Source organism: Stegostoma tigrinum, chromosome 35, assembly GCF_030684315.1.
Source record: "Stegostoma tigrinum isolate sSteTig4 chromosome 35, sSteTig4.hap1, whole genome shotgun sequence".
NCBI classification, from domain to species: domain Eukaryota; kingdom Metazoa; phylum Chordata; class Chondrichthyes; order Orectolobiformes; family Stegostomatidae; genus Stegostoma; species Stegostoma tigrinum.
Window position 1 is genome coordinate 15212507 of NC_081388.1, and position 23187 is coordinate 15235693.

Below are 23187 nucleotides of genomic sequence, written 5' to 3' on the forward strand. Positions count from 1 at the left end.
TTTTTTCTCCTAAGAGGGCAGTGAATTTCTGGAATTCTTTTTCAGAGGGCTGTCAAGGCTGGGTTATTAAATATATCCAAGGTTGAAACAGAGATTTTTAATCTGTAAGGATTATAGGGAGAAGGCAGTAGAGTGGAGTGGAGGATCATTAGATCATCCATGATCTGGCTGATTGGCTACTCACGCTCAGATTTTGTGATCCTATGGATTTTGGCTCCTGTATTGCACATACCCACATCCCATCACTGCAGGTCTCCCAAATATTTGGGAACAACAGAAGGCTTCAGGGCCAAGCCGGGACACCACAACGAAGGCACTCCTGTAAATTCTGGCAGTGTGAAACAATGATCAAAGCGTAGATTTCAAAAAAAGATTAAACATTTCCTAACAAAAAAGGCCACAAATAAAAACTCTGAATGTACCGCTGTCTCAGTTCAGTACGCAAATTTCTTCCTGTGTCAGCATTTCTCAACTTTTAAAGGGAAGGGACCGGGCATCACCAAACATTCACACAATACCCCACAATGATCTTCCAACCTTAGAGGCTACAGTTCATTCAGCTGCTGTGGCTTGTGCCAGGGACAGGAGGGAGATCAGTCAAGGGGCTCGGCCTGGAAACAGCAGGTGCCAAAGAAGGGCAAAGTCGAGGCAAGACCTTAACACACTGTATGGTTAAAGTGCCCATTATGTAGATGGCTGGTGCCTGGGGAACAGTTACACAGCCACTGTCAGCGCCCTCAGGAAAGGCAAGTGAAAAATAACAAAGGACTTTGAAATGGGACTTAATCCATCCAAGAACTAATGATTTACCAGTTTAATGACTTGCCAGCTGGACTGATTTGACAAACGTGTTTCTATGCAGTGCTTGCGACAGGTAAATTAAATTACAATCGTACTCAGGCCCTTGTAAAAACCACAGTATCCCATTACTGTCACACCAGCCTAAAGGTATTGTCTGCTCTTGGGAGTACTGTTCCACAGGTACTTGACTCTCTCTGGCATTTTGCCAAATTGTCCTCTCACCGGGAATATTAATTGTTATTGACGCATTCAGAGTGAGCCCATTCACTTGTCAACTTGGTTGGGGCTGCCTAGGCCCATGCTTTCAGAGGTAACTGCAAACCCTGCAATCTTTCGTCATTCAAATAATTAGCATTGAAGGGCACCGATATCAAAAATATGGGCAACACATTAAGAATGTGCATGAGCTGCTGTGGGCAAATGCAACAGACCACAAAATTCTAGCACTCGACGTCTCCTTTACGTTGTTACTGCTGGTGTGAAGGTATGGAGAAATGAGATAGCATATGAAATAGAATGAACAAACCCAAAGCCTACAAATTACCAATGGCAAACAGCTTTTTAAAAATACCATGTTCAAAGATATAATGCGAATTGACAACTCCAGCCTCTCACATTGCTTACCCTCAACTCTTTACCAATTTGCACACTGATTCATAAGCTGCCTATGATACTTTTCGATGGAAAGGTCAGTGTAAACACAAGCAATACAAATAACCAAACAGAACGTTTCATGAACCACTACACTGGGAGCACAATACACTGACTAGGTGGCTGCTTGCAGAACACACAGGTTATGTCTGCAAAAGTGTCCCTGAGCTTCTGCTACTTCAACACACCATGTTCCCTGGCCAACACCTGTCTCAGAAACAAAAACCACAAGCGGCTGGAAGAGCCCAGCAGGTCTGGCAGCATCTAAGGGACGTCAGAGTTAACATTTCAGATGCAGTGACCCTTTCTCAGAAGTTCTGAGGACCCTCTCCCATGTCCTTTCCCCAACCATGGCTCACCAGGCCTTGTCATCAGAGATAATGGGAACTGCAGATGCTGGAGAATCCAAGATAACAAAGTGTGGAGCTGGATGAACACAGCAGGCCAAACAGCATCTCAGGAGCACAAAAGCTGACGTTTCGGGCCAAGATCCTTCATCAGAATAGCTTTTGTGATGAAGGGTCTAGGTCAGAAATGTCAGCTTTTGTGCTCATCCAGCTCCAGGGCCTTGTCATCACATGAGCTGCTTCCACAACCATCCCATTGTCAGTCATTTTAATGATCCTCATTAGCAACTACTAAATTCCCCCAGGCTGACCATTATGCATTTGTTTATCTGTCCAACTGTTGTTGTCTCTCTTCTGGCTTTATCTCCACCAATCATTTGCTCTTCCCCCTCCCAAACCTACTTATAGCATATACACCATTTTCCCAGCTCCAATCAATTCTGAAGGGTCACTCAACCTGAAACATCAACTCTGACTTCTCTCCACAGACACTGCCAGAAATTTGTTTTCATTTCTAATTTTCAGCACCTGCAGCTTTGTTTAAAACATATCAGGTGGCTTTGTTTCTTGTTCCAAACCTCACCCTCCTTCATCTCCAGGTACAAATTTACGCCAGGATGTAACTGTGCCCACACACCTCACCTGCTTCCTCATTCTTGTTCAAACCACGAATGGGAGATATAACACAGCCAATCTTCACCCTGCACTCACCAAATATTTGTCCTTGCACTGCATGGCCCTCCATTCCTGTTTGTGGTTCAGTGGTGCCAAGGCCAATGCGATCTTTGGTGGCAACCTAGCAAAGACCAGCTAACATGGTACATAGCAGGACTGTACATCAGACAGCTGGGCTTTGCTTTTTAAAAAAAAACCAACAGCCATTGCGAAATGCTTCAATGTGTTTGTAGCCTGTCAAAATTTAGAGGGAATTCGGCAAACCTTTGAGGGTATCTCGTATACAGTGGGGCTTTAGAAAACAGCCAGTAACATGTTAATGACCAAACTGTCAATATTTTGATATTAAAATTTACATTTCTTCTACTTTCCCTGACATCCTCTACAGTTTTCACTTTAGCTTCTTTGTGATGGCAGCCCTTTACTTCCTAATGACCCCACAGATTTGTTTATTGAGGGTGTAAACTGAGACACACAGATCAACAGATCCCAGATGAGGTGACATTGGGCCATCTGTCTTGTCATATGGACCTTACTGTTGACACAAAGTATATGTATAAATAATGATAACTTGAGCATGGGTCCACACTGGAAAAAACAACGTAGAATTAAAGAAAAAAATCTTGGCATGCTGTTTCACTTATTGCCATTGGTATCTGTTAGTTTGTTCTGAAATTGTAAAAGATGAACCTTTTTTCTTCTTGCAAACCTGCTGCCTATGTGCCCAGCTCAACAACATTGCCCCAATAAAAGTGTTGTCTGAAAGTGGTCTAGATCATTCTGAAAAAGCTAACCTTTATCAATCTCTTGGTGGTTAGGCAACTGGAACTTGATTAGGTCACGTTATTGACTGTCATTGCTGTAAAGCAGCTACATGAAATAACTCACCTGAGCACCATGGCAAAAGGATGCTGACTAAAGACAGTGCTACAGCCCTCAAACACCCACACTGTCCCATCTACCCTGAAGTATGCCAAACGCAGGCCCACTGGAAGTCATGACGTTACAAATGATGCTATTTAATTGCAACTTCAGCATCAAATCCACCTTTGGCTTCATCAGCAGTCAGTTCAGAGTGCATTGCAGAAGTGACAACATCTCCCTCAGCACAGTGATTGCACTGGCCCAAGATTCAAGTAATCTCATTGTATTCAGACCCCCAACTTCACTGTCCCTCATTTGAAAATATGACAGCGAGAAAACTGAAAATAATATAAAAATTTCATTTTCCATATAGTCACAGTACTTGCACAGAATTTACATGGCATCAAGGAGGGTTTGTACACGTTCCTCAAATATTACGGTAGTTTAAGTCCAGTAGCGTCACATGGTTTGACATTCAGGGTGGCTTTTTAACTTGTGAAACTTAACACTTTCCATTTTCTCAAACTTCTTGCCGCAGTATTCACAGGTGAAGTTGTACTGTATTTCCGTGTCGTGCTTCTTCATGTGCCAGTTCAGCGACGCCCTCTGTCGACACTGATAGCCACAGATTTCACACCTTCAAACAGCAAGTGGGAAATCAATTATTAATACCTATCAAAGATCAATGCCAAGCAATGTTCAACATTCCAATTCTCAAGCCAACACTTTCCCCACATTGAGGACCGTGCTCGTGCAGAAAACCAATCTCCCTCCTTGCGTTGCAGCGATCAATCGGGTGTAAAATTACATTAAGAGATTGTGCTATTGCTCCTCTGTACAGGAACTGATCACACTGCATAGAAGACAGCTTCCTGATATCAGTCTTAAATTTTCACATTAAAACTCTGCTGTTCGTGAGAGCTTGCTGTGCACAAATCGGTTGCTGCATGACCTATTTTACATCAGTGACTACACTTCAAAAGTAACATAGCTGCAAAGGTGTTACGGGACATCACAAGGTGTTTGAAGCTCCAACAGAACTGCAAGTCACGGAGCTGAAATTGATCTACATTCTGCAAATGTTGCCAGACCTGAGTATTCCTAGCATTTTCCTGCTTTCCTCCCAGATTTCCAGCATTCTGCTTTGTTTATTTTTATCTTCTACTTTCTTTTCCTGTGTTTCCAGGTCTTTATTTTACCAGCTTGAACCTGTACCCCCAATTTTCAATTGAGCCAATTTAATGCCCCCACTATTATCTATATCGTGTGAACAATATACTTCTTGAACGTCTCTTGTTCCAACTGAAAAGGCTGACTCCATCCCCTAGCAATCTGCCTGTTTCCTCTGGAAACTGGTGAGCTCTTAAATGAGGGTGGGAAACCAAGGTAAGTTAGCTCCTATGTATAATCCAGAGTAACAATGGTCACCTGTCACTCTCCTATTGCTGTGCTAGCTAGAAACAAATTTGGGCCATTACAATGCATCAAACACAGAAACTGCTGGAAAATTTCAGCAGGTCTGGCAGTATCTGTGGAGAGAAATAAGAGTTAACATTTCAGTCCAGTGTCCCAAAAACTTCAATTCTGTGGAAGGGTGACCAGATCCCATATGTTAACCCTAATTTCTCTCCCCAGATACTGCCACATCTACCGAAAATTTCCACGTTTTTGCTTCGGATTTCCAGCATTCGCAGTTCTTTGTTTTTTTGTCTCGTGTCATCCAGTGGCACTATCAGCTCTGGAAGGTTACCAGCATGTTGTTACTGACAGTGTGGGATTCTATATGCCATAACTGAAGAAAGGCTGGACCTACGGATGGTTTGGGGTGTTGGGAGGAGGGGAGAGGGGTGATATTCAACTCAAGCAGAGCTCAACATAAACAGATATCCAAGTCAAAAAAATCTCGAATCCTCCTTTCCCACCCACCCTCTCCATTCACTTCATCCAATTGCCTTAACCTTCCCGCACTGCAGGAGCTCCTGAAGTGTGACTAGAAGCAGGTCAGGGCTAGTGTGGCTATCTTCCCTCACTCAAGGGAGGGGGCGTGTCAATTACAGAGCTCCAACTGAGATTATCTAACTCAACACTGACTGGAATTTGAACAGCAGACTTCCTGGTTCTTTGGACTCAGCAATGCACTACCCATTTTAGAATACAGTGCACTTATTCACACAGGGAGCTTCAAGAGTATTCTAGCCTCATTCAGTCCCAAATGGAAATTAATTGATCTGTGCTGATAGGTTCTACGGTAGAAATTGTACAAAACCCAATCTCTTTCAATTTACCCTTTCCTCACAGAAATATAAAGATAAGCTACAAGTTACACAGCCATTCTTATACCATACTTCATAAAGCCACAAGGAAGATAGTTTGGAAAAAGAGGAAAGGCAGAAGGGTGATATATGTAATAAAAGTGTTGGATAAATTTGGCACTTTCTGAAGTCGTCATTTCAGAATCGAATTATTAATTCTGTTTCTCTGCCCACAGATGCTGTCAGTTCTGCAGAGTTTCTCCAGCATTTTCTGTTTTCATTTCAGACTTCCAGCATCCAATGTATTGGACTTTTAGGTTGACATGTTTCTCTTTTACTCCCATTTACCTGCTCAGATGAATTATTGCACAGTTGGATGAATACAACATAAATTATACAGGTGTTTCCTTTTCCAATTTAGAAATGGAAATGCTAAATTTCCATTTAGAAACAAGCTCAGCAGTTCGAAGTTCTCTTATCCCTGCTCCTGAGGTTTTTCTTTGATGATTAGAATGATTACCCTGTCAAGTATATTGTTATATCCCAAGAAACAGGGGCTTCTGAAGTTTTAGAGTTAGCATTAATGTTTATCTAATGTTAATATCTATCTGATGCTTGGTTAAAAAGCATCAATTTTCAGGGAACCAAACCACGCAGCACCTCATCCTCTAACGTCTGGGATGTAGTAGGATAAAAGCAGTGTAGCGGCAGTGTTACTAATCCAGATGACCAGGGCTAAGACCCTGGCAACCTGGGGTCAGCATTACAGCATTTAAATTCAAGTAAATCTGGAGTTAAAAGATACCTCAGTAATCGTGACTATGAAACTATGGCCGATTTTTGCTCATTAATGTCCTTCAGGGAGATAACCCTGTGACCCTCACCCTAGAGATAATGGGAACTGCAGATGCAGGAGAATCCAAGATAAAGTGTGGAGCTGGATGAACATAGCAGGCCTAGCAGCAACTAAAAAAGCACAAAAGCTGACGTTGTGGGCCTAGACCCTTTGAGGCCCAAATCGTCAGCTTTTGTGCTTCTAAGATGCCGTGTGGCCTGCTGTGTTCATCCAGCTCCACACTGTGTTATCTCGGACCCTCACCCTATGTGTGGTTCCAGACCCACAACACTGAAATGAAATGGTTTAATAACTGCCACTTAACAAGTGCGCAACAAACACCTACCTTCCCAGTGACACCCACGTCACACAGAAGAAAAATCCAAAGAAAAATTAAATTACAAACTTTCTGCTGAGGTCCAAGTGGATACAATAAAACTTTAGCACTGAAAGGGTAATCACAGCAGGGACAAAAATTGCAGAATTAGCATATTCTTGGTCAAAGTACACAGCTTTACTCTGTAAATGACTACAGGCAGTGCCCAAGTTGCAAACAAATTCCATTCTAGAATTAATTTGCATGTCAATTGGTATACAAATCGTGACACAATGCAGGACAATGGAACATACAGGAAATGTTCTTAAGCTGCATCTTTAAAATTAAACTCCTGTTTGGGATCACATTTGTAAACACGAACATTCTTAAGCAATCAGGTCTCCCTGTACACTGCAAATGGTTTGGAAGGGCATCATTATTTTGTGACCAAACAAAAAATTCTTTTCCACAATGATAGCTTTCATGTCAGATGAATAAATACTTAATAAATCTGAAGATGTGCAGCTTAGTTGCCCGACATTCAAAAACTGCCCATTGAGGTGAACACAAAAACACAGAAGCAAATTCGTCACCCATTTTCCTTAGAGAGATGTAATGCAACAAAGGACCTACTGGAGTGGAGTCTCCCCTGTGTGCATTCTTCGATGAACTTCAAGATGGTTCTTCCTTTTGAATGACTTCCCACATGTTTCACAGATAAAATCCCGCACACCTAGATGGCAGAAAACTGAAATCAGAACCAGTAGTTTTGAGTTCATTTTTAAGTCAAAACAGATTGAAAGCAACTACCTTCCAAAAACCAAGAACATTCACACATTAATTTCATTAATTCCAAGAGCTGAACACTGCTCCCACAGCTGGGAGACCAACACACTCTCCGTACTCCGAGATGGGAGCGCCTGATAAATTCAAATGAGATGATTCAGTTATCTTTGATAATCCCACACCTCCTACCGAGCTGCACATTCACAGCAGAGAACTCAAAACTAACTCCTCCTTTCCTGGGACTCCAACTCTTTTTTTTTAAGCACCCTCAGTCACATTACCTGCATTCAGTCTAGTCTTTTAAAACCCAGGCTTGACACGGGCAAGTCAACATTTTTGGATTGTGTGAGCTTCTCTCCTCCCCAACTGACAGTTCCCCACTCAAACACAGGGGGCAGCTTAAAAGAAAAAAACACCTGTAAAAGATACAAGAAACAAGACCAAATCATTCTACCCCTGGAGCCTATGTCGTTATTCAATGCAATGGTGACTAATCTTCAGCTTCAATTCCTCTTCTCCAACCTTTCTTAATATTCCTGGTGTTGTGGGCCAGACTAAACCTCCTTCCATTTTCAGAAGATAGTCCAGACTCCAACTTTCTCTCATTTTAAAGAAGAAATGTTAGGTGCTGCATGCCAGATACAAGTTGATTGATCAAACTACCAGATTTAAAGCAAAACACACTTTAATCATTCACTACAGTTAAAATACAAAAGGTGGAAGGAATTAGAATACAGAATAATAAATACAGTAACAATTAATAATTAACTGTTCCAATATAGTAACACCCTTTTTACATACTATTGGCAAAAGGCAAATTTAGAAAATAGATGGATCTCACAAGCAACCCCCAGAACAGGAACAGAACCTCAGCTTTTGGCTGCAATAGAAGGGAGAAATAGCTTCCATTTCTCAAGAACCCAACAGCAACTGCTGAAAGCTAAAACTAAAAATCTTGGCTCTATGGGAGCTTAACCACACCCATTCAGGCTGCTTCTATTGTTCCGACTTCTAAAAATCAAAGGCCTCACAAGCCTCAAGTGGCTACCACAGATTGCTCCACACCTCTGCCATAAAACCTCTCCAAAAAGAAAAACAAAATACACCTTTTAAAGCCACAGTATTGTCATACTAGATTCATACCACTGCCCAAGAATCTATCAACTCCAATTCTGAATATAGTCAATTCTTTAAAACAAATGATTCAGAGATTCACAATGAAGAAATTGCTCCTTATCTCATCCCAAAATGGACTTTATCCCAAGGCACCCAACTGTCCATAGCCGAATTTCCACTTGGATATCATGAGATGAAGATCTGTGTTCTTAAAAATAACAGTCCTAATTATATACCAGTATTATTATTGGAGGAAGTTGTCAAGCGTAGTATTTTACTTCTGTTACTTCATTATTAGTTATATTAATGTAAATTAACAGCACACTGAATTCAAACTTTTGGGTACTGTGATTTGCATTTCTGCGGCGAATGATGGCATAAAGATTGGTACAAAGTCAATACTGTGTCATCGGGTAATATTGGTACAAGTTTTTTTGGCCAATCTCTTGGCACGTTGGGAACTCTAAAGGAGGTTGCATTTGTTGCCCATATTCAACTGCCTCAAATTGGTGCTGACCATGTCCATTGCGACCAAATGATTTGGTAGCTCACTTTAGTGTCGTTCAGTGGTTAGCACTACTGCCTCACAACACCACAGAGTTGAGTTCGATTCCAGCCTTTGGTGACTGTGTGTGGAGTTTGCACACTCTCCCCATGTGAGACTTTCCTCCGAGTGCTCCAGTTTCCTCGAACAGTCCAAAGATGTATAGGTTTGGTGGATTGGTCATGCTAAATCGCCCATAGTGCCCAGGGATGTGCAGGTAGAGTTACAGGGATAGGGTAGGGGGATGCTCTTCAATAGGTCAGTGTGGATTCAATGGGCTAAATGGCCTGCTTTCATACTGTAGGGATTCTATGATTTGAGGGCATTAAATTGTGCATAGTTGGACTGGTAGGGCTGGCATGCTCCCTCCATCGACTGATATAATCAAATGAGATTTTTATTGCAAACAGCAGATCGCTTTCCTAGTCCAAACCTACAGATGGCCAGAGTTATCAAATTCACTTTTATAACCTGTCATGATGGGATTGAAATCCAGGATGACTGAACCGCTAGTCTGGTACTATAACCATGTAGATCTGGAGATGTCAATCAGGTCATACTACCCATGCATATTTAAGAATTTAATCATTAGACTACCCAATTCATTCCACTTCTGAAGGCATTGATGGTACACAGCCGCAGCTCATCCCTTATCCAATGGTACAGTGGTAGTATCTCTACTCCTGAACCAAGAGATTCAGGTTCAAGTCCCACCTGCCCAGAGGTGAGAGAGAACATCTTGATTAGAGAAACATCTATTCTTCACACTCAAGCCCGGATGAGAAAAGACGGATTATTCCATCTTTAATGAAATTCCAGCACAGATGAAACATGACATTTGCCACTGCTGAGGTACCAGCATTTTTTACAGTCCGACACCTGTGCAATTTTGTTGGGACTCTGGAGAAAGATTCTGCACCCACATACAGTGAAGAAAGCAGCAGAACAGGGTGCAGGTGCTGCAATGTGCCAAATCATCTACCCTAAACTTGTTTTTCAAAGTAAGCTCTTTCTTTCACTACCACTAGGACGAGCATGCCTACAGTTTTCTGACCTTGACTGCAAGTCAGAATCAGAGTGCAGCAGGTTGTATCTGCCTAGGTGCTAAATTTATTAAGATGCCCTAGCAGCTATATGTTTTCTAAAAGTAGAAGGGCCTCTCTGCAAAGTCTGTTAAAACTACAGTCTTAAAACTTGAGGCCTCTGTCTATTTGCATAAATCACAGGGTCCTACCAGTAACACTTGTTATGCCCTGCAGTCCATTCTGCATGTAGCAACCCAGCTGAAGTGAAGAAGTAGGTTTTAATGTTATTTATATTCGCTGAAAACATTGCATTATATAATGCTGCAACCAGAAGCAAGTTACAGATGTCAGTCTAATTTTGTCAGAAGGCTCGCTGATTATACAGTGCATTCTCGAGTGTGACACAAATTGACCCAGATGGAGTTTCAACCCCACTGTTTGGTTACATATCCAAATCTTTCCTAAAGCGCATTATGCTTTGGAGAATGAGAGAGGGACTCAGTTACAATTATTGGGATTGACCTTCCATGTTATTGAGAACGGGGTAATGGGACAGTTGCTACGTGGGTCTACTTCATAGTGACCACAATTAGGGCCAGATGTCTGGAATGCTGCATGTACCAACCCCTGCAGGGAAACCATCCTCCTCAAAAATACATAATGGCCAACAGTGAACAAAGCTCAGGTGGTTCAGGAAGACGGTCCATCCTCTCAACCAGAATCCCGTAGTCCGCACTGGAACACACTCCCTGCCCTACAAATTAATGACATCCTCACTGCCTGAAGGTTCATCTCCAATCAAAAAGCAAATATCATCCACCATGATGTGGTGACTGATCCAGAAGAGTGAAGTTCCCAGTTTCAACCTTACGTGAAAACCTGGATGCCCTCAGCCACACAAAGACAGACCATGGACTAAGTGGCCTCCTGCACCATGTGGGTGAGCAACAGCAGCAGCTAGCACAGTCAGACCATAACCTGCAGCCTGAGCTCCGGAACCTCTGGCATCAAAGGCACTCATGCTGTGCCAGATGAAGCCCAGAATTAAATTGTGGTTGATTATCTGCCTCAATGCCATTTCTCCATGCTTTTCCCACATTTCACAATGTCACTAGTCTTCAAGCATCTATCACTGCTATGAATGAACGTTCTCAATGGCTGAGCTTCTACAGACCTCTGGGTTAGAGAATTCTAAAGAGTGACCACTCTCAGTTAACAAATTCCACGTATGTCTTAAATGGCCCACCCCTTATCCTGAAATACTTAAAACCTTCTAGTTCCACCCTGACACACCCGATACAAATTCTAAGTTTCAATCAGGTCACTGATACTCTCAGGAATAAAAACTGTCTCAATTTCTCCTCACAAGACAATGCTGTCACCCTAGGGATTAATCTGTAGAAACATTTCTTGCAATCCAGTATGGTGAGTGTATTCTCCTTAGATAAGGGGATCAAAACTGTACACAGTGCTCTATGTGATCTCAGCAAGAAACTATACAAGACCATCTTTACTCCTGTACTCAAATTCCCTTGCAATGAAGGTCAATGTACCGTCTGTCCTTCTAAATGTTTGCTGCACCTGGATGCTAACCTATGTGATTGAAAGGAGGACATCTTGGTCTCCAATATCTGTCAACTTAAGTGATATTCAACCTGCTATTTTGATCAACAGAAATAATTTCACACTGATTCACATATTCCCTCTGGTATGTTCTGTCTTATTTGTTTACTCCATCCAAGTCCTCTTGAAGCCCGTTTGCTTCCTCCTGAGAACTTGTGTTCCCACCCACTTTGGCATCAGCAAATTTATAAATATCACAACTGGTACCCATAGCCAAATCATTTATAATAGATTATGAACCATTAATCCCTGCGTTACCTGACTGGGGACAGTCTCCCATGTTGAGAATGAAATGTTTGTTCCCTGGCCCTGTCTGCTAACCAATTCTCAATCCATACTTGTACTTCCTTTCCCCCAATCCCCTACCCTCTAATTTTATTTACTGGTTGCCTGGAGGGAATCTTATCTAAAGCGTTCTGAAAATCAAAATAAACCATGGTCACTGGTCTCTTATCAACGTGACAGGTAACATCCTCCAAAATGTCTAACAAGTTTGTCAATTTCCCTCGCATAAATCCAAATGAGACTCTGTCCAGTTTTACCAGTATTTTCTAGACGTTCGCTTAACCCAAGTTCCCTCATTGCTGCATAACTGCACAGCCACAGGGAGATGCTGCGCATACCAAGCAATATGCCAGCTCATCAGCGTCTGTTTTCAGAGGCTGCTGCTGCACACTGACCTTGCAGCATGTACAACAGAAATATATAGGACATGATAATCAACCCTCACCATTTTATGTCACTATCAATGAAAATTTTATAATCTAAGAGGTCTGCAGTTCACCATTTTCCTGCTTTCTCCCTTCTGAAATAATGGGGTTACATTTACATTCACATTCTCCACCACCTAATTATGTCAACATCAACTCTCCTGTTGTGATCTGACGAACTAGATTAGGTCACTTCTAAATTTTTCCCATCACAATTTCAGTTCCAGAGCCTATACTTAGGTGGAAAATTTAAGAAGCTCTTCAATTCGCTCCATTCAACAGAAAACATACAAGTTCAAGGCCTTCAACTCCTAACTTATTTTCAAAATTATCTGTTAACACAGATAAGCTTTAGCCACACCATGGATACCATTATTTTGGTTTAACCATGTGGCTGTGTTTTTATTACTGGGACCATCAGGATCTGTTTAATCATTTGTTAATTTGGTGCTTTAAAAGGGGAGATAATATGCTCATGATCTAAAACCATATCATCACTTTCTCTGAAACCTCACCATTGGCCATCTGAAGACTAAAAAATTGGCACAGAGTTACAAGGGCCTAATTATCCAATTTAGCTTTCTAGTTAACCATGCTGGAAAGGCAGCCAAAGGGTTCAAATTACCTTCATGTGCAGTAAACTGGCACTACATACAAATCAGCTCATCAGTCACAAGAGGGTGCAGCTGGTGAGCAGAGATCAAAGCCCGCAAGAGCTTTCCATTGATCGTATTCGCATTATTGAAGCAAAGTGCAAGCTTAAAGAATGTGTTTCCGGACTTCAACCCAAATGAGTTGACTGCAACATGCAAAAGCAATCTTCTTGTTAAACATAGCAACTGAAATCTCTTATCTAATGGCTGCAGAATTCAAGGGTCTTGTGGTGCAGTGGTGACATCTCTATCTCTGGGACAGAAGGTCCAGATTCAAGTCCCTACTGACAGAGGCCAGTCATCACATATCTGAACAAGCTGATGAAAACATTAATAAATAATGGCTGTAGAGTTTTATCGTGAACCTACCTGAATGAATGATCATGTGTCGCCGGAGATGATTCGATAAGTAAAACCTCTTCCCACAACCTGGATGTGAACAGACTTTCGTTTTCCCCTTTCTGTGCACAAGGTTGACATGGTTCTGATTAGAAGGAAATTTTTTTTTAATTAACTGGGACAGCCAGAGAAACAAGCAAGATTTTAGACTTTAGATTTGACTTTCTAGGCCTTCTACATCCTTTTTCTATAACTAGAGGTCATGAATTCCAACAGTGCGTTCAGCCCATTTAGTTTTCACTGATCCACGAACAGTATCCACCCAAGGTCCCCGCCCCCAACCTATCCCGGCAACATCACATTTACCATGTCTAATCCACTGAGCCTGGACATCCCTGCACACTAAGTACAATGTAGCATGCCCAATCCATTTTTAAGTGATACAAGCAAACTTTGCATTAATCTTTGCACATTTGAAATCACAAGTCAACATCAACAGCACAATTGCAAACATCTAAAACTTGCTTTTACACAGTACCTTTCAAGATCTCAAAGTCAAATTGCTTTCAACATTTGGTCACTGTTGCAACATAGGAAATGCAGAATTTGTACAGAGGAAGCTCCCACAAACAGGAATGCAATAATCGCTGGATAATCTATTTTAGTTAAGCTGGTTAAGGGGATTAAATGATTTAGAATTACAGAATGATAATATTTTTGAAGGAATTACAAATGACAGATTCTTCATATTCAATTAGATGGCTGCAGCCTAAAGAGGATTCTGAGCTATGTACAGAAGGTGAGGCATTGTTGCAGGGCCCCTCACTGGTGATAATAGTAGTGACAGCAATTTTTCTTTTTAATTAATACGTGGGATGTGGACTTAGCCAGCATAATTGCCTTCTCAGTGGCTAGCACTACTATTTCAGCGCTAGGGACCAAGGCTCATTTCCAGGCTCAGGCGACTGTCTGTATGGAGTTTGCACATTCTCCCCCGGTCTGCAAGGAATTCCTCTGGGCTCTCCGGTTTCCTCCCAAAGTCCAAAGACATGCAGGTTAGGTGGACTGGCTGTGCTAATTGCCCAATGTGTCCAGGGATGCATAAATTAGGTGGATTAGCCATGGGAAATGCAGGGTTACAGGGATAGGGCAGTCAGGTCAGTCTGGGTTGGATGCTCTTCAGAGAGTCAGTGTGGACTTGTTGGACGGAATGGCATGTTTCCACACTGTAGGGATTCTATGACTATCCTTCAGGAAGATGGTTGTGAGCATTCTTAAATTCTGTAAACAATTTTCCAAATTTAAAATACCTGGCATGAGTAATGGGGGTAACGGCCAAACAGAAAAAAAACACCACTTTAGTCCAAAATTACCGAGTTCAAATCAAACCATTCAAATTCATGTGGGAACCAGATTCCTACTTTGCTGTGTTACTTGGATTGCAGAGTGTATATTGTAGGTAGTTTCTTTCTTGGTTCAAAATGAAAAAGGAAGAGTTAAGCTGTCAATAAACCTCTGTCAATTTTCTCTATCAAAACAGAGACTAAACTTTCAGACTTTGTCAGCGTAGACATTAAACTGTCAGAGTGCATACAAACTGATTCAGGCCATTTAGATTTCACTGACATGGCAAAGATACTGGGTAACGTTTCTCAAAATTTGGGAACATTACAGCTATCATCTGCCTTGAACACGATGGGTCAGTGAGAACTTGCTTTTCTGCCTTTCCTTGAATTAATCACAAATTTCACAACTTAATCTTTCCAACAGGTGTGTCTTATTGCCAAGAGTTAGTACTTGCCTGGAAGCTGTTCAAAGTGATATACACCTGGTTGCATCCTTCATGCGGACAGTGAAACAACTGAAACATCCCGTCTGCATCAATAATGTAGCCGCCCTTTTTTCTCTTTGGTCTGTGGAGAGGATGCAAGATTTAGACTGCGTCCATTTAAGTGCTGCAGTGGAGAAACTTATAACAAATTATCTATGTATTTCAGCATCAATGTACTGTGGCAAGAAATTAAGCCAGGTAAGTCGGAAGATCCCAGATATAAACTCTGTTCTGATCTCAAGTTAGTTGGCAACAGCTTTGCACTGTGGCCAGCCACAAGATTTTCATACCTAATCATTGCTGAGTGCCTCCTCCAATTGTGGACATGAAGTGAAATACAAAACACAAGATTTAGAAATCCTCATGATCCAACAACGAGATACGAGAAATCCCAAGCACCAAGGCCCAATGCGTAAATCAAGGAGAATTTAAGAATGAAAACTAGTTAAAAGCAATGGCCCCCATAAATGCAGACGGTACTGAGGAGAAGCTTCTTTATTCTCAGAGTGGTGAGGGCATGGAATTTGCTACCATGAGGATAGATTGAGGCAAATTGCGCTGATGAATTTAAGGGAAAGCAAGAATAAATACAGTAAGAGAAAAGAGAACAGAAGGATCTGTCGATGCGGCGATATGAAGTAAAGACAGGACAAAGATGATTAGGAGTATAAACAGCTGCACAGCCTGGCTGAAAGGCCTATATGATTCATTCCATAATTCAGGTATACAATTCTTCCTGTAGCTGCATTTTTGCACCACAGGATGGAGCTCAGCAGGTTGTAGTCATTCATCCACATTATCTAAATTGCTGCTGTCCTTACTGATTTCAGTACGGGCGTGAATCATGAAAAACCTATCAGGACACACACAAGCTGGACAAGATTCACCATTGACACTTCTGCAGTAATCCGTACCAATACAAAGTACACACAAACAGCATACCCATTAAGGTTCAATAATTAATACTCAACTCTGGGGTTAGACTTGTTCGGATGGACAATGCCCAAATGAAAAGCAGGCGCTTTATGCAGTAATGGATAACAGAAGAAAACATGGCAGAAAACAATGGCACTCCAAGGGCACAGCGAAAAACTGACAAAGCAGGGCAACACTAATTGATTCTGGGTGGAGACTGGTCACCTTTGGAGATTAAGGGCTTGAAGTTACAGAAGAGACTGGCTCTGAGCTACACGTACCATTACAAAGGCAGGACAAACGATTTGCACAGTAGTGGCAATATCAGGGACGTACTGGAGGACCTCTCCCTAGCCATAAAATGTTCGTGTAACGTTTGAGGGAGTCAAGGCATACAGCCTATCAGTCAGCAGAATCTTCCACAGACCCATCTATTCCGAACCTATGCTCATCATCACCTACAGACAAGAGGGACCCAATGCTTTATCCAGGGCTTCACTAAAGTACTTGTGCTGCTATAACTTCCAAAGGTGTTCTACACCACATTCGTCATCCAGTGCAACCATGTAAAATTGAATTTGGAGCTTTACATCTCAATACAGTGGGGTTAGCTGTTGCCCCACAACCTGCTCAATTTTGAATACTGTTGGAATTTCTGGTCTCCCTGCTCTTGGAAAAGTGATATAAAACATGAAAGGATTCAGACAAGATTTACTGGGCTGCTGCCAGGGTTGGAGGGTTTGAGCTACAGAAAGAGACTGAAGAGGCTAGGGTTATTTTCCCTGGATCATTGGAGGCTGAGGGGTAACCTTATAGGGGTTTATAGAATCATGAGTAGCATGGATAGGGTGAATAGCCAATGTCTTTTCCACAAGGTAGGAGTGTCCAAAACTAAAGGGAATAGGTTTAAGCTGAGAAGAGAAAGATTTATAGGGACCCGAGGGACAACTTTTTCATGCACATAGTGGTGTGCGTATGATGCACACCAGAGTGGGGTTTGGAGGGATATGGGCCAAATACTGGCAAATGGGGCTAGACTAATTTAGGATATCTGGTCAGCATGGACAAGTTAGACCAAAGAGTCTGTTTCCATTGCTGTATGTCTCTATGACTATTAAAGTGTGCAGTCAAACAACAATAGCTGTGAGCAAATACATAACATTTCTTCACCTACGTGTCAAAGGAAGAACAACGGCAGGCAAAGCACAGCAGAAAAATTCAGAAGCTATTCCACTGCGCTTGTTTCTTACTTATCATTAGCAGCTCTTTCCTATACCTTCTACAAAGAAGGAAGGTTCTGCTGTTCAACATACAAACAACCCCAGCAAATTGTAAATGATGAAGGACATTTTAAAAAAATGTCACTTGATAAAAGCTTCGTCTTTATCACTGATGCATAATCTAAAGTGTAAGCTTTTAAAAGCTTACCCAACTAAACTGTCTACAAAGCGAGAAGAGGTAAAGGTCCAAGATCTCAGACCGATTACTTCTGAGCATGAATGAGAAAACCTCCTTCAAAACCAAGTGCTCTCAGTATCCCACATGAGAAGCGAGCCATCTGTATATTTCATTCTAGCTAAACAAAACGCCTTGGCAGAATAAAATAGTGAGAGAGAAGAACTTGTGGTGTTCTAGGAGTGATCCTACCTCTTGGTCGGAAGGTTCAGGTCTCACCGACAGTCTGAGCTGTGTTATAACTCATCACCACTGATGTAGGTGTATCAGGCAAGATTCCCATTCTTGTGACCCAGATGGCAAATGCCATTTTGAAAAGCAGCACTAGCAATGTCTGGCCTTACAGTCTATATGCACAAACAGCCTTCTTTTGAAGGGCCCTCTCGTGGCACATTGGTAGCGTCCCTACCCCTGGACGAAGAGTCCCAGGTTGAAGTCCTTCCTGCTCTAGAGGTGTATAATGACACCTAATCAACTTGTTCAGAGAAAAATAGGTTAAATTAAAAACATAACAACTAAAATATTGTGCTGGGGACTCTTATGGTGCAACAATATAGTCCTGACATCCAGGCCAGGAGGTCTGGGTTCAAGTCCTACCTGTCTTTTAGGTGTGTCATAACTATCTGAACATAGAACAATACTGACCAGGAACAGGCCCACAATGTTGTACCAAACAGGATGCCAAAATAAGCCATTCCTTCTTCCTGCCACTAATCCATATCCCTCTATCCATTGCACGTTTGTGCGCTGATCAAAAAGTCCCTTTTACACCCCTATCATATTTTCTTCCACCACCATCCCTGGCAGCGCATTCCAGACTCCTACCACTCTGAAAAGTTGATTAAAAATCTATACCAATCCAATTTCTTTTAGATCTTGTGGCATAGTGATAGTATCTCCTACCACTGGAACATATGTCTCAGGAGTTATAACATGTTCATGTAGGTTGTTTAAAAATACTTTCCTAACATTTCGAGAGAGGCTGTTGTGGCACAGTGGTACCCTCTCTCTCTGGGCCAGAAGTTTGGTATTATCTGTCATACTCTGGGCAATGATGTACCAAGATCAATCAACATGAGTGAAAGAGCAGGTGACCCCATCAACTACTTTAATTACTCTTTTTAAAAGTTGTTTATGGGATGTGGCCGTCACTGGCAGGGCCAGCATTTATTGCTTATCCCTAATTGCCATGGCAGTGAGCTGCCTTCTTAAAAGTCTACTGTAGGAACATTCAGAGTAATATCAGAGAGGAAGCCCAATGATTTTGAGCCAGCAACAGGGAAGGAACAATGATACAGTTCCAAGTCAGGGCAATGTGCGGCTTGGAGGGAAACTTGCATGTGGTGTTGGTCATGCATCTGTGGCCCTTGTCTTTCTCTCAAGTTGGTGAATCTATTCCATTGGCCAATGTCTGGAGATGGATCTCTTGTCAGCTCTCAGCCCTGGTGATCTCTCAAGTAATTGCTTGCCACATTCAAGCTGTGTAATAGCATTAAAACAACTTGCCCACAAGCCAAGTTAATTCTATCCTCACTGAGGGCAGAGAGCCACATGCCACTGTTCCTTTCCCTAATCCACAGAAACGGGTATCAAATGCTGTACCCCTTGTATGTTTATTTCATTTGAGATCAGCTAATTCAGTCAAGTTCAAGATCTGTAACTGGGATCTTCCTTGGTTCAGCACTATATCACACCAACGCATTCAGTGACTGAGACACCAGCAAAGATTATCGACATATTCCTGAATATATATTCCTATAATAGCAATTCATGCCACTTCTATCTATCTTACCTTCAAAGATAGAAAAACAACGGGCACTTCAGAAACAAGTACCAACCGACCAATGGAAGCACAGGACATTATGTGAATCTGAGGTTGTCAGTATGAAAGCTAAATCTCATGTCCCATCACAGAAGCTTTAACCAAACACTCACTTATGTGGCGTTTTCTGTGCAGCTTCCTTTGGTTCAGGTGCAGGCAACGCAGAGCCATCAATGACTGTTCTTTCTCCTATCACACCTGCATCAGTAAAGAACAAAGTTTCTGTCACGGTGAACTGCCACCAATTCAATCCGAAAGCTCAAGTGTGCTCAAGAGGCCATTGAAAATAACTTGTTACAACAATGAAGTACTACCATACAGCCATAAGGAGAAAGTCTTATTGGTCCAGAATTCAGCAGACTTCAGGCCAATGCGGAGATAACAATATCACAACCATGCTGTTAAACTGAACGAGATTTGAAAAATGACATTAAAAATTGTTCTAGGACACAAACATCACATCTTTAAAGGTTACTAACATTAAGCCTTCCAAACTTGTTTTAGAAAATACCCACTATTTATCACTGTATTTCTATATTTTAAGTGATTCATATCAGTGGATCCATAACTTAGGTGGATGTCTCCTGAAAATAGATTCAGATACCCCTAGAAACTTAACTATCTGGTACTGCTTTAATAGACCTGGTCAGCTTCCACAGTTATGGACAAACAATCAGAAACCTCAGCCTCATTACTTTCACTTCAATTTGTGTTAAATGAAGAAAGAGTGTCTCATATACAACAGCAAGCTTTGCCTGTCAACAGGTAGTTTCAGATCGCACATTCGTACCAGGTCAATCAAGACACAATCGTCTTGGGAACACACAAGTGTGTTTTCAGTCAAACCATTTGGGATCGTTGGTCAGGTTGCAACGTACTAAAAAGGGGTTGGGGAAAGGTCTTGTGAGAAATTATAACAGTACTTTCATTTATCATCCTAAGCAGCTCCTACAATTTATATAAAACTACTTTTTGTTTAGTGACTTGTTGAATAACCTAAACAAGCTCTCAGCATAGATATTTTAAAATGACTGCAATTAATACATCTAGTGGTTTCCTGCTTCCACATGCTGAATCTCTACCGATTTTACATCAGTGACAAGGTGGGGCAATAGATGTTTTTGCTCAGATACTGGGTGGAGACATTGTTTATGGTTGTGTGTCTTTCCCGTCCTCCCAGTTTTCATTCAAAAAAAAGCACGTTGCAACTTTCGCCAATTTAGACGAAAGGTTATAAATCTGAGACATTAACTGTTTCTCTCCACAGATGCTGCAAAGCCCAAGCATTTCCAGCATTTTCCATTTTTATTTCAGAATATCAGTCACTACTTTATCAATAAAACCTCTGAAAAATACAATTACTGCTCAACAATTTGGCCAGCTTGTATAAAACTAAAGGCCAACTTATGGAGAACTTGTATTATGTTCCATTAGCAGATTGCAGGGACACCTTGAGATCTCAGGCAGTGCAGCAAGAACTAACTTTGATATTTTCCAAAAGCTACAGGAATGAGAACCTCTCTCTTGGTGCTGACAATTTTCCTGCTCATTAATGTAGCAAAATGCATGACCAACTAATTAACCATCTTTCAGACTACATGACTAACTGACCAAACCAGAACAAAAACAGGTTATATTGTAATGGATCCCACAATTTGTACTGGTGGCTTAGGAAGAAACAGAGAGAGAGTCATACGTCACAGAAGCAAACCCTTGCGTCCAATTTATCCGTGCCTACCAGACATTCCAATCTGACAGAGACCCACTTTCCAGCTTCTGACCCACTTCCTTGTAATGCCTTCCTCTTCATGCCTTCAACGCTTCCTCTAATAGCTCACTCCATACATGCGCCATCCTCTACATGAAAATGAAAGCCCTTAGGTCCCTTTTAAATCCTTCCACTGGCACCTTAAACTTTTGCCCTCTAGTTTCGGATTCCCCTAATCTGGGGAAAAAACCTTGACTATTTACGTTATCCATGATTTTATAAACCTCCATACGGTCGCCCTTCAGCCTCCAACACTCCAGAGACAAAAGCTCCATCCTATTCAGCCTCTCCCTGCCAAATCCTCCAGTCTTGACAACATCCTCGTAGATTTTTTTCTGCATCCTTTCAAGTTGCACAACATTGCGCCTATAGACGGGCAACCAAAATCGTACACAGTATTCTAGAAGTGGCCTCATCAGTGTCCCATAACACGACATCCCAATTCCTACACTCAATGTAGGCAAGTGTGCTAAATGCATTCACCACCCTGTCCACCTGTGACTTCCCTTTCAAAGAACCATGCACCTGAAAAGTTGCTGCATCCTGAAAGGACTGTAGTGGTGTATTACTGTGCTAAGGTCTGTGCTAAGGTACTGTGATGAGGGTCGAGCTGTGGATGTGGTGTATATGGACTTCAGTAAGGCATTTGATAAGGTTCCCCATGGTAGGCTCATTCAGAAGGTCAGGAGGAATGGGATACAGGGGAACTTAGCTGCTTGGATACAGAATTGGCTGGCCAACAGAAGACAGCGAGTGGTAGTAGAAGGAAAATATTCTGCCTGGAAGTCAGTGGTGAGTGGAGTTCCACAGGGCTCTGTCCTTGGGCCTCTACTGTTTGTAATTTTTATTAATGACTTGGACGAGGGGATTGAAGGATGGGTCAGCAAGTTTGCAGACGACACAAAGGTCGGAGGTGTCGTTGACAGTGTAGAGGGCTGTTGTAGGCTGCAGCGGAACATTGACAGGATGCAGAGATGGGCTGAGAGGTGGCAGATGGAGTTCAACCTGGATAAATGCGAGGTGATGCATTTTGGAAGGTCGAATTTGAAAGCTGAGTACAGGATTAAGGATAGGATTCTTGGCAGCGTGGAGGAACAGAGGGATCTTGGTGTGCAGATACATAGATCCCTTAAAATGGCCACCCAAGTGGACAGGGTTGTTAAGAAAGCATATGGTGTTTTGGCTTTCATTAACAGGGGGATTGAGTTTAAGAGTCGTGAGATCTTGTTGCAGCTCTATAAAACTTTGGTTAGACCGCACTTGGAATACTGCGTCCAGTTCTGGGCGCCCTATTATAGGAAAGATGTGGATGCTTTGGAGAGGGTTCAGAGGAGGTTTACCAGGATGCTGCCTGGACTGGAGGGCTTATCTTATGAAGAGAGGTTGACTGAGCTCGGTCTCTTTTCATTGGAGAAAAGGAGGAGGAGAGGGGACCTAATTGAGGTATACAAGATAATGAGAGGCATAGATAGAGTTGATAGCCAGAGACTATTTCCCAGGGCAGAAATGGCTAGCACGAGGGGTCATAGTTTTAAGCTGTTTGGAGGAAAGTAGAGGGGATGTCAGAGGCAGGTTCTTTACGCAGAGAGTTGTGGGAGCATGGAATGCGTTGCCAGCAGCAGTTGTGGAAGCAAGGTCATTGGGGTCATTTAAGAGACTGCTGGACATGTATATGGTCACAGAAATTTGAGGGTGCATACATGAGGATCAATGGTCGGCACAACATTGTGGGCTGAAGGGCCTGTTCTGTGCTGTACTGTTCTATGTTCTATGTTCTATGTTCTATGTTCTATGTTCTATGTTCTATGTTCTATGTTCTATGTTCTATGTTCTATGTTCTATGTTCTAATATTCTGAAG

General features: G+C 42.0%; 1 protein-coding gene across 2 annotated transcripts in view; it reads right to left on the reverse strand.

The window, feature by feature from the left end:
• znf653 (zinc finger protein 653) overlaps positions 1-23187 on the reverse strand; it is a 48894-nt gene that overhangs the window by 14106 nt on the left and 11601 nt on the right. The window contains exons 4-8 of one of the 2 annotated variants that reach the window (XR_009442971.1): positions 19674-19758; positions 15339-15450; positions 13568-13682; positions 7375-7474; positions 3363-3975 (exon numbers count right to left, since the gene is read on the reverse strand). Coding sequence is in view for 1 of the 2 variants with exons in the window: in XM_059639913.1 (XP_059495896.1) it covers positions 3798-3975; positions 7375-7474; positions 13568-13682; positions 15339-15450; positions 19674-19758 (590 nt within the window). In the remaining variant the exon portion in view is untranslated. Of the gene's footprint in view, positions 1-3332; positions 3976-7374; positions 7475-13567; positions 13683-15338; positions 15451-19673; positions 19759-23187 lie in introns of those variants that run through there. The other variant, XM_059639913.1, reaches the window with a different exon arrangement.